Here is a 12826-nt window from a genome sequence, read left to right on the forward strand (position 1 = left end):
GTTTTAAAATAGACACGCTCTTTCACACCCACAGGACATGCCCTCTCTGTCTCCTTTAAACATTTATCAATGAACTTTAAAAATAGGTTAACTCCAAGGACCTCACCAAAGAGAACTTACATAAATGCACACGTCACTGAATTACATCATACACCATCATCTCTCCTGCCAGGCTGCCTGCGTGTGTATGAATGGGGAAGGGCTTTGCATGACAATGTGTATATATGCAAGTCTGTTGCTGCCTGGTAGCTGGAGGGAAAAGTCTGTTTACATGATATTTAAAAAAAGGTGGTCTCCGTCTATTTCTCTGTCTCTCTGAAAGACCATTCAGTAAAAACACCTTCACCTCAGCTGCGTTAAACAAACTCATTGGCTGATGCTGACTATGGATTTATGCGCCTAGGATCTGATTGGTCAAGAGAAGCGCTGATTTGCATAAGAGGAGCTTGATTGGTTGATCGCAGCGTAAAAGCGTTGACCTGTGTGCGGGGCTACATTAGAAGTTGGCGTTGAGCGGTTGGTTTGATGGTTTTCGGTCCCTAGGAAGGACTACAAATCAGGCGGGCACACAAACGTTTCCCCTTAAAGCAACAGTTACTGAACTTTTTATAACATAACATTTTTATACGTCATGAGCTTAACATGCAAAAGCAAAAGATTATCTATAGAAACAACACAGTGTAACAGATTAAAAAGAAAACTTTCCTGTCTACATAGACGCAATCTTTGCTTTCCAGTTTATGGACTAATCCACCCATCCTTGCATCCATCCAAACATCTTTCACTGTCATAATCAGAGTGTGAGAGCGGGCAAGCACAAGAAACTATCGAAATAAAACCCTCCCCGGCTATCACAGAGCACCGCTGCTGTTGGTCCAACAAGACAAGATGCTCTTTTTTTTTCTTTTTTCTTTTTCTTCTCCTGATGAATAAAATTTAGCTCCAGCACACCCCCCAACCCCCCCGCCCCTGGCCCCTCCTTCTCGCGCCCTATAAAGCCGCAACAGCTGATCCCGTGCACTACAGAGAGCCGCAGCTCCGCACGCGCGAGGAGTGGGGAGAAGAGAGAGAGAGAGAGAGAGAGAGAGAGAGAGAGAGAGAGAGAGAGAGAGAGAGAGGAGGAAAGAGAGAGGGGAGAGAGTGAAACGAAGAGTTAGCAACCGGAGAAGAGCTGTTCTGGTCTTCCAGCCGCAGTTTTTAAAAACAAATCTGAGCAATATTTTATTTATTTTAAATGAACTGTGATGACGTTTTGGCTGAGTTTGTGATATTCGAGCTGGGGTTTGAAGTCCTGCGAAGGTCTCGAGAGGTTTCTTGGACTAAACTGTCCCGACCTTTAACCAAGCGCTGCAACTCTGCTGCCATACTCCTTCCCGCTTCTTTGAGCGGCACCCAAATGTTTGTTTATTTGTTTGGGGTGGTTTTTTGGTCAAAAATCGTCAAGTCGTTGACTCACCTGTGTTTGGATTGCTACTTTTGAGCAGAAAGACCCCTTAAAACTGCTCGTTTCGCCTTTCTGTTCCTCTCCTTTCCCTCTGGAGCTGAAGGGGCAACAGCGGTTTGGCTGTGGCACGCGGTGTAAAACAAAAAAAAACAAAAAAAAGAGGGGGGGGAAGAGTCTCGCGACGGGAGGAGCTGTCCGGTGCTGAAAGCACGAGCCTGGACGTTAGGAAGTGTTTGTTGGGAGCTGTCCGCGTGCTGAAGACCAGCGGTTTGTTAGAACGAGACCATAATCTTTCTTTTAGAAGCAACGGATTTAAGCACGGCACGAGGGACGTTTTTAACGGAGCAGCCATACAGAAACTGACTTATATTCTTTTATTTTCCAGCCTTTAGGACTCCACAGGTCTTCCAGTGGCAAGTTAATGGGATGAAAACAGATCGCTTTCTCCACGAGATCCGGCTATTACTTGCAGACATAGCCTATATTTGACAAACCACCGCAAAAAAAAAAAATATAAAAAAAAAATATTAATATTATGTGTGGTAAACATGCAGAAGCACACGAGGAGAGCTCGGTTTCTTTGATCTTTAAAAGCCATGTCTCCACTTTTCCAAGGTGTTTGACGGAAGGGAGCAAGCGTAGCTTTAGTGGCTGAATTAAAGTAAATAAATAAAATTACACGGTTAAAATAAAAATCAGCTGATAGGTTGTGAGTTTAGACTGAAGTTGGATAGAAAAGCGTGTGTTTGTCGTGCAAGTGTAGGAGCCATCATGCCTCGGTCTTTCTTAGTGAAGAAAGTCAAGCTGGACGACTATTCGGCTGCCGATCTGGAGAGCTCGTATGGTCACAGCCGAAGAGAAGAGCTCAGTCTGCGATTCCATCATCATGACAAAGGTTAGTCACACACCTACACACACAAACACACCCGAGCACACACACACGCGCGCGGAGACAGGCGCCCATTTAAAGCCTGCCATGCATCCCTCTGAGAATGTTTTCACCCTCAGATTTAAAGCATTAGTCATGACTGTTTCAGAAGGAAGAGGAGAAGGGAATTACAGGGTCAAACTTCGGTCATAGCCCCCCCAAAAATATACCATTTCCAACACTGTAATTATACTCGGTGAAATGCTCTGGTTCCATGAAATAGTCTTATGTAGAGAAACAAATGAGAGGAAACCTACACTCTCAGTCTGATAAGAACCTCTTGAGACTTGGGGCAATAAAAGAGACGGTTTAATAATAATACAAAATAGGTCATATAAGGTAATATATGTGCGATGCACATTGGATCTGACTGCAGTCAGGTCGGAGGTTAAGAGCTTTCTATATAGGCACTTCATGAGGCTGAATTGCTCTGTATTATTTATGGTTTTTAATGCTCAAGGAAAGGAAGTCACATCTGGAATAAAAGATAATTTAAAGAAAACAGGAGAGAATGCTTAATGGAATTTCAGGTTTGCTTTGCACTCCCTCTACAACCTGTTATAGTTTTTAAATGTACCTGTAGGATTTCGCATCTCCCCCTGCCTTTACTCTTACACAAAGCATTAAAACACACACATCCAGCTCTGAACAGTTGCTGACATTAACATGTTAGTGCAGAAAAATACATTTTTCCCGAAGGAGCATACAAAGACTGTGGCGGAAGCAACAGGGAGCCAGTGAGCGCAGGATCATTGCAGAAAACCATGCTAAATGATTATGTTAATGCATTATGTCAGCAGCACACATACATTGGGATACACCGTTGTTCTGTTGCCAATTATATTATTCAAATCAGCCTTCTCTCCAGCACCTGTGAGTCACCTTCAAAGATTTCTGCAATCATGCCCAGCTACACTGGCTGCCAATGGTTCCCACGCACTGTATAATCTGGGGTACACGGGGAAAATACGATACAAAGTCAATGAAAAGGGCAGTATTTGGGTCAAATATTCAGTGGAAAAGTGTGGAAATCTTTTACAAAAGGAATACTTACCTAGCATTTCTACTCAGAAGTCATGCATTTGCTTTGGTCTGATAATCTCGGAAGCAAAACCACAGAAAACATGCCATATGCACTTTAACAGAGATGGGAGCTTTTATCTATGTCAATATGCCCTTGACATTAAAGATACGATACTGGATAAAATTACTATATGCTATGTAAATGGGTCACAAATCCCCAGAGTAAAATTGCTATGTGTTTTTTTGCTTCATTTATCCCCCTTTGGCCCCCTTTAGCTTATTGTTTTGATTTATGTTTTGAGAGTCATTGTTCAGCATCCAGTAATGTAAAGCAAATAAAGTGGCAGATTTTGCTAGAAAAACACATAACACCCTTATAGGTCAATAATTTGCCTGGGTTGTGTGTCTGCTTTATTCTGCCCTCTAGTGGCCAAAAAAGAATGACTGCAGCTTTAAAGAGCTAAAAAAAAAATAAATCACCGTCACTGCAAGCGTGTAATGGAGTTAGTGCAGCCTGCTGGTTTTCGCATTGTGCCAAGGTCAAATGTAAGATGAAGAGATCCCAAGCGTTCTGATGATCTGAAACCAGAAACATGCAGCAGAGGCAGCAGCAGTAGCATTGTGGCAAGCATGTACAGACTAGGGAAGCTATCCCTTGTTATAAATATAACAACAGTTTGACTGAAGCAAATACAGCTTGTTGCACATACACACACACACACACACACACACACACACACACACACACACACACACACACACACACACACACACACACACGCACGCACTCTACTGTTTCTGTCAACTCGGCACATTTCCCAGGCAGCTTGCACAGCTGAGTGCACAGCATTACCCACACACATACACACACACACACAGACAGGAAGCAGTCAGTGACCTACAAGTGTCCAAAGCACACAAGTGTGCGTCAGTTACTGCTGGTTTGGATCAAAAATTAAATTGTAGCTTGCAGCCTTTCTCCCTCTCCATTTCTTTTTCTTTCCATTCCTAATTCTCGGTATTTCAAAGACACATGAAAGTGGGATGGCTCTAGTTTGGCAGAGTATTTAATCTTTAATAAGCATTTAGAACAGCTATCAGCTCTAATGCTGCTAAAGTACTTTGAAATGAATATGGAGTTGACACAGCGAGACAGATACTCAGACAGAGAGAGACAAAAAAACAAATAGAGACAGTACACTGATGCCGAGATGCGCAGCAACAGCAACAGTCACAGTCAGAGCGCTTTAAATGAAAAGGGATGAAAGGGAATGGTCATGTTTAATTGGCAGGGATCGTGCAAAAAAGGTTCTGTGTGAGAAAAAAGTATCCTAGAACCAGACAGCGAGCTTTGTTTTTGTTTCTGCCTGTCAGTCACATATGCATGGCTCAGTCTGGCTGTTAGTACAGGTGAAGGAGAGGTGATATGGTACTCACAGAATAGTCAAAGATAATGTAGATAATGGATAGGGTTATTTTGCTCACTTGAAAAGACTTATTTTTCAGTCTGTCTCCCTCCCAAACTTTCTTTCCTTGGACGCAGGACCAAGGATTTCTGCTAATTAGTCATAGATCATATAGTTCCCTACATCACCAGCAGGACAATTTACCCTCTGTGGTGGCCAAGAAATAATTAGTTATACGATGCATTGAGATAACAGTCACTGAACACCATCTTTTTGTCCCCAGAAAGATGAACCCTTTTCATCATAGACTCTAAATTGGCTTTCCATGTCTTGCTTATCCAGCAGGTCACGACCATGGATTAGTATGCTGTTTCAGAAAATCTGACGGTATCATCATTTTTCGCTAAATCCTAGACAGCATTTTGTGCAGTAAGAGTTTGGAATTTGGTGCCATCTTTGCTAACGCAATGTTGATCAGAGCAGCGGTTCTCAAACTTCTTCTGCCACTGCCCCTATCAGAAGAAGACGTCTGTGTATAAACCCCACAAACTGTTCTCAAAGCAATCATTAACCACTGAAAGTGTAAATTTTAGTGGAATAAAGGTCAGCAGGATAGCATCAACAAAACTTAGCAGGCAGTCCCGGCAGATCAGGTGATCTCAGTGCCAGCACACATTAACTGATGACGAAACTCTGCTCTTCTACACATCCAGCTGGTTATCCCACATAGGTTGTTATTTAACCCTCTGAGGTCTAAGGCAAAACTGACCTTCTGGAAAAATATCTAAAGTGTTTCTGATGCGCATCAGATTATTTACTTTGTTCCCTGATTGCCAACACTTGGGAGAACGTCTTCTTCAAGGCCCTTTGCCGATGATACTTTAGACCTCAGTTGTGGCACATCTGCAAGCCACTTTGAAACCCACCGTCTAATTTAATTCTTATCACATCTGTTGTCACTGACACTTGCTCTGTTCTGTATGCTGCTGTCTTGCTGCTGCTCTCCCCACCTCCATCTTTCCATATTTGCACATGGAAGTGCGGTGAGGTCCCAGAACAGAGCTGTGCTGCCAAATATAAATTACTACAGATGGAGAAATCAATCTTCTTTTGACTATAGTGGACCTTAATTTACTTTAGTTTCACATATTGCACTTTTCCCCACCTGCAGTGGCTCCATGCCCACCGGTGTGGCATGTGCCACTGGTGAGTCAGGGCAAGGTTAGAGAAGGGAGGGAAGCAGATGTAGGTGGTTTATCTGCAGCAGCTTGCAAGGCTATACCACCTCCAGTGCAGCTGCTGAGTATCCACTATGGTCCAGGACTGTAGCAGGACTGGAAACTGTCAGTTTGAGTGATTACGACTCTCTACAACATCTCCAAGACTCCAGCTGCTCTTAGTCAACATACCTGGTTATAAGGGTCCAAACTGAGCACTTGGTCATGTTTCAAAACTTTACTCATGCTCTATAAAACAAGACACACACACACACACACACACACACACACACACACGGGCACACACACAAACACAGTACTTCCTTCCAGAGTGCAATGATTGAATATTTATGATTCATGATTTTCTCTCTCCACTCCACACCTCTTCTCCCCCCCTCTCGCTTTCCCTCTATTTTCTCTCTCTATTACTTGGTCTTAATTAAATTCGAAAATGTTAAATTAGCATGAGCACTGTGTACAGGACTGCCAAACCACCCAACCACCATCACCACATTTAACGTAGCATTACTTTCTCCCCGCTAGGTTTTTCTTTCTTCCTCCCTCCCTCTCTTCCTCACCTTAATATGACTCCCCTTTCTCTACCCTTCTACCCTCTGTCTGTTGTTCTCATCACATTATCGACCAACATCTGAGCCTTTCTCAGAACTGCATCATGAAATTATATTACCAGCAATAGTATCTCCTCTGCTGTCTGTGTCTTAATGCTCACAGAGTGCTAATTGAAATGGAGAGCTATTGATCGGCATAAATCCACAGGAGTTGCGGCCATGGGTTATTAGCTACCAGTCTCTCCTTGTGTCTGTTACAGTTTAGCCTGTTGAGTGCCAATAATAGAAATAATGAAGCAGCTGGCATCATAACGCGGCATCAAATAATTCACCAGATTTGTCAGGGGTTGTGCACAAATATGCAGGTTGCTTTGGAATTTGTGAGTCTCGGTGAAGTGTACTTCCCGATTTCCCTCAAGACGGAGACTGTCAGTGTCACTGCGCCCACTGAGTAATGCACTGGACGCCCCCCCCCCCCCCCCCCCCCCCCCCCCCACACACACACACACACACACCCAGCTGCTGTAATAGAGATGCTCTTTGTACAGCAGTTGAGGTTTTGACAGCCCTGAGGTGTGACTGTGTGCAGCTTCAGACCTGTCAGAAAAGGTGCAGCTGATGAGGAGCAAGTGTGCTCACTGAGCCCTCCAATGAAAAATAAAGATTTCCCACTGAGGGGAAAGTGTCTCCTCCTTGCTTGTAAGGACTGAGAAGCATTTTACTGCCACTATGAATACCACAACTGTCTCCTTCTCTTTTCCTTCATTTGCTTTGCATCACCTCCAAAAACCGATGTGAAGGTATTTCTTTCGAATCGACTGGGAAACCTTTTGGTCTTTTATGGATACTGGGCATAATGGGAGTGCAGAACACATGGTGAATGTGGTTCATGTGATCCTTATTGTGGTATGATTGATATTTAGAAACTAGAGATGCCAGGGTGTGATCAGTAATGTAATGTAGTCTGGAGACAAAATGTTAATAATGAATGAACTTTGATGAACGAGTGTGATTGAGGCCTGCTGTTATACAATACAAGTTAAAAAAACAAACAATTTTCTTAGTAGTGATAGGTTCTACAGAGCCCTCAGGGTCTTGAGTAGTATCGTAACGAGTGCTATAATAGATACTCGAACCATATCTTGTATTTCTACCACTCAGGTGCTTTCTTTTTATAACTAATTGCAACAACATGGTGGATAGTTGGACGAACTTGGCACTTAATATTAATCTCTTCCATTTTTGTGCTCTGCACTTTTGACCTAAAAGGTGCAAAATGATTAACATTTGAAGCAACATAATACGCAGTCATACATTTGGGAAAAAGTTTTGTATGAGAAAATATTTTCTAGTAACTCAAAAAAGAGAACTATTTTCCTTTTACCAATCTCAGATGTGTCATTCTAGAATAAAAGAAGAAATGTTAGCTGGCTGCCTCTTTTGGTTCATGGATTAAAACAGTAGAAGGAGAAAAACAGTTCCTATGTAATGCAATGTTTGTTAGTGTTTTGACGAGTCAGGTTCTGGAAAGAATCATTAATCATCATCAGAATCAGAGTACTTTATTAATCCCAAAGGAAATTATGTGGTCAAAGTTGCTCCAAGACAACGAGAACAGTATGATGTTGTCCAAGAGGAAGCAGACGGTTTTACAGTCAGTGTCTCAAACTGGAAAACTCACACTCAAGCCATTTGTGTGGATAAGCAACACTAAAGTGTAGAAAAAGCTTAATTTAAATTTTGTGGTGAACTGCCCCTTTAGGTTTTTGTTAGAGACAGGTTTGCCAGCACTCAAATATCCCTTTTGACTCTGTTTAAGCTTTGTAGCAGTCACTCGTGTAGATTTCCAAGCCAATCAATCCTCCTGCCACGATGACTTACCTCTTTCTTTGTCTCTTCAGGCTACGTCAGTGATTATCTGAGTCCTAATCCTTACGACGATGTGGTTGGAAGCGATTCATCAGTCATCTCTAAAGTACCCTCCCCGAGCCACTCATCGGTCATCTATGGCCGCATCAACAACACATATTCTGGCATCCATGGTGATATCCATGGCGATTCGGACCAGCCAGACAGTCCCCGGTCCGAAGTTTCGTCATCAGCCGGGGGATACATCAACGGCGACACAGCTGTGAGTGAAGGATACAGCGTGGATGCGTTTTTCATCATGGACGGACGATCACGAAGGAAAACCACGGGAACCCTGAGGGGAACTGCCCAGAGGCACACCTGCAGTGAGTGTGGTAAAACCTACGCCACATCCTCCAACCTGAGCCGGCACAAGCAGACGCACAGGAGCATAGACAGCAAGATGGCTAAGAAGTGCCCCACATGTGGGAAAGTGTACGTCTCCATGCCAGCGATGGCCATGCACCTCCTGACCCACGACCTCAAGCACAAGTGCGACGTGTGCGGCAAAGCGTTCAGCCGGCCGTGGCTGCTGCAGGGCCACATGCGCTCGCACACGGGGGAGAAGCCGTTTGGGTGTGCGCACTGTGGCAAAGCGTTTGCTGACCGGTCTAACCTGCGTGCTCACATGCAGACACACTCAGCCTTCAAGCACTATAAGTGCAAACGATGCAACAAGACGTTTGCACTCAAGAGTTACCTGAACAAGCACTATGAGTCGGCGTGTTTCAAGGGGGCGTTCTCCCCTCTGAGCTCCCTGGGAGAATGACTGGGGTGGTTTTAATTTGTTTACATGCAATTTTCCTGGCCTCATTCCCTACTTTTATTTCTTTCCCCCAAAAAGCAGAATCTGAGTGTAACAAGGTAGGAGTGTTTTCTCTGCAAGAATCACGAGGTATATGACAAAAATAGATTGAAGGCATCCGTTCCTATCAAGAACCCTCCAATCTCTCCTTTGTTTTATCTTCCCTCATCTGAGAGTGGAGTGAAAAGTTTTCAATGCCTAATTTAGACTGTCACCTGCGTCGATAAGTTACTTCCCGTTGAGGCTTTTTGAAATATCTGTGAAGATAAATAAAGCACAGCACATCTAGCTCATCATTTTTGAAGATACCTAGATCTATTTATGTCCATATCTACCCTCAGCATTGTGTTATTTTTTTTGTTTTCCCAATCCACCAGGAAATGACACTAAAGCACAACTCATCTCCAATCTCCAAGCATGAATCACATCATCGGTTTTCTTCCAGTGAGATTCAATGAGCTTTCAAGCTTTATGCGTTTCTAAAAACAGACCTTCATAATCTAAGGATACATGTGGTGTCCTGCTTTTACTGAGACCGACCTTGGACTGAGCTTACAAAGATAAAGCATCAAAACAAGGAAAGCACACAGCGTTTCTCCTGTGCAAGTAAACAAGATACTTGTAATGATATTTATTTATACAACCGGACACCCGCAGTATACAGTGTCTGTATACGTGGCTTCTGACATTACCACAATGAACTGTGAAGAAAAGACACACCTGTCACAATGTGGTAGTACAGGCAGTACACCTGTGTGGTGAGAAATGACGTATTTTTAAAACCGTGGACAAAAGAGCTCTTTTCTTTACTTCTAAGTAATGTTGGGATATGCGCTTACTTAACCGCAAACAGTGGACCGTTATGAGTTCCAGTTCAGGATCAGATGGCTAAAAACTCCCACTGAGCCACCAGGGTATTCCTTAACAGTTTTGCTATAACCTAAATCTGATGTTATTATTATTATTATTATTTTTTTTTAATTTGTCAGTGTTGGATGGGGATGGAGACATTAAAAATGTCCTGGATTTCCTCAAAAAGGTCAAACCTTTTTCCAGTGTTGTATAATAGTTTAGTTGCATCAAGAAGCACAGCATTCATCTTTGAGGTTTTTATCTTTTTTTTAAAAAGATGTGTCTATTTATGATTTATGTATTTATGCATTTATTTACATATGCATTTACATTTGTATGGATTTGCACTTTACTTTGTTTTTTTTTTTGTTACAAATATGCCAAAGCATTTGACACTTTCTAATTAATGAATATCTTTTTACTTTTGTCAGCCACTTTAATTATTTAAACTAATGCATGCAAAAAAAAAAGAGAGGAAAAAAATAATAGCCTAGTAATGGAATCTATGCCAATTTTATGAATCTTTTTTGGATATTTTTCCAAACCTCTTAGATAACAGGCAAAACCGAACAAATTTCTGTCTTGGACAATATTTCGTTGATATCCGATAGAGCAATAATGCATGATATTTTTGAAGACACGTGAGTCATAACTGCTTGTAACATCTTGATTTTTTTTTTCTTCAAATGCCACTATTCTATGTAGTTACGAGAAATGACATTTCAGGGAGTTAGCGAACCAAGTTAGTGTTAAATAATGGCGGGTTGGGTTTGGAGCTCTAAATTTACAGGGACTGTGACGCCGCTGTGACAGCCGGTCAGAAAGACCAAATTGGAGTGAGCAGGGAGTCTGTTTTTCAAACTCAGCTGCTTTGGTACACAGTGTGGAAAACGTTGCCTCCTAGTTACAATTTTATATTGGTATCATTATAATCTTATAGACAGTTGTGTCTGTATGAGTATTAGCAGCTGCTGGGGCTTCCAGGGGTTCACACAGGTGGTTCTACTCCTTTAGACAGAGGGCTCTGGGTTGGGTCGGGATGGGTCTTTTTGTACATGGTTTATGCACTGCCTGCCTCGTATTATTATTCTAAAATATCGTAGAGAGTAGAAGGTACTGCTGTAGACCTCTGGTGCTGAAACATGGACGAAACGCAAACCCTGAACAGTTAAAACTGTGGCCACTCTTCTGCCTTGGCAGCATATTGGAATTGTTTAAGATGTGAAACAACAGCTGTGCTGCTGAACCGGCTTCTCTTTGATCCTCACTAGTCCTTGAACACAGCCAGAGTTTCTTCCTATAAGTTGGTCACAATTATTGTGCTCTCTTCTCAGTATTTTTTTTTAAATCCAATCAGAAGATCAGTTTTGCTCGAGGGCTTTACATGAAAACACCAAACTCCATTTGAAGACTCAAAGGCTCTTCCTGATTTCAGGTTGTTTTTCTTTTCATCATCTCTGGCTGTTGTGAATTTAATGTGGCAGTTCTCGATGTGATTCAGACTTTTGTTGAGAACGAAGAGGAGACATTTGGTCAATATTTCAGCACCAGAGTGCATCGCCGAACACTTAGATTCTACTATGAACTACTGTAGCCTACTATAGCCACAAGCTAGTTTACCTATTCTTATATAAAAGCACTTCCTCTTATGAATTATAACCTAAAACCTTTTCTTTCAAAGATAGTAGCACAATGAAAGAGTTTAGATTCAGGTAGACGATGCCTTGTATGTAGAAATAACCTCTTTCTCATTTTTCTACTACAATGATTCAAAGATAGAAACGGCAACAAATATGCCGATGTAACACAGGCTGTTGTCCTACACCACAAAATACTGTTAAAAATGACACTTTCAGTATGTGCTGTGTCATTTTTCTTAATATATTTGTGAACGCATCTACACCACACCTTTTTTAGAGTAAATAAAAACCTAACTATTTTGCAGCAAGAGGCCTTGTAAATAAGCACTGATGTGACTTTGGAGTCTGATTATTTCTACAGAACTGTAACGAGTGATGATGATGATGATGATGATGTTGGCAGTGATGATGATAATGATGAAGGGGAGAATGATGAATTCGTTTGGAGCTTCCTGCTTTGTTTTGAATTCTTCCTCTGAGGTTTTTTTTTTAGAGACCTCAAATGGCCGGTTTGAAACCATGTAAAGCACAAAGACAACACTGGGCATTTTGTTTCACTTCCTAAATAAAAAAATACTTTAAAAACAATTCTGTTTGTTTTCTCCTTCTCCCCCCCCCCCCCCCCCCCCCCCCCCCCCCCCTGATCATTATGATAGCCTTTAGTCATCATGCCATTAGGCTGAATCAGACATAAAAACACTGGAACTTCATTAGGTACACCTGCTGAACTATTTACGGTAACACAAATATCTAATCAGCCGATCACATGACAACAACTCAGTGCATTTAGGCATCTCAAGACAACGAATTGAAGTTCAAACTGGGATCCTAATGGGGAATAAATGTAATTTAAGTGACTTTGTTTTGGTATCAGATGACTATTTCGTAAACTTCTGATGTACTGGGACTTTCCCACACATCAGTTTACACAGAATAAGAGAAAAAGAAAAAACATCCAATGAGCAACAGTTCTGTTTACTGTTAAAAAAAAAGTTTTGATACAGATCATAAAAAATTCCCAAAAATTGGTTCTT

General features: G+C 41.9%; 1 protein-coding gene across 1 annotated transcript; it reads left to right on the forward strand.

Annotated features, from left to right (window-relative positions):
• The first annotated feature begins 1037 nt into the window (after window positions 1-1037).
• On the forward strand, window positions 1038-12348 carry LOC146643717 (transcriptional repressor scratch 1-like). Its single transcript, XM_085396502.1, has 2 exons — window positions 1038-2339; window positions 8489-12348. The coding sequence occupies exons 1-2, from the start codon at window positions 2216-2218 to the stop codon at window positions 9262-9264; spliced, it is 900 nt and encodes a 299-aa protein (XP_085252628.1). The 5' UTR covers window positions 1038-2215; the 3' UTR covers window positions 9265-12348.
• Window positions 12349-12826: the final 478 nt, after the last annotated feature.

The sequence above is a fragment of the Rhamphochromis longiceps genome, linkage group LG22 (assembly GCF_057381845.1).
Source record: "Rhamphochromis longiceps isolate RC_006_pf linkage group LG22, R_longiceps_female_GT1.1, whole genome shotgun sequence".
Classification (NCBI taxonomy): Eukaryota; Metazoa; Chordata; class Actinopteri; order Cichliformes; family Cichlidae; genus Rhamphochromis; species Rhamphochromis longiceps.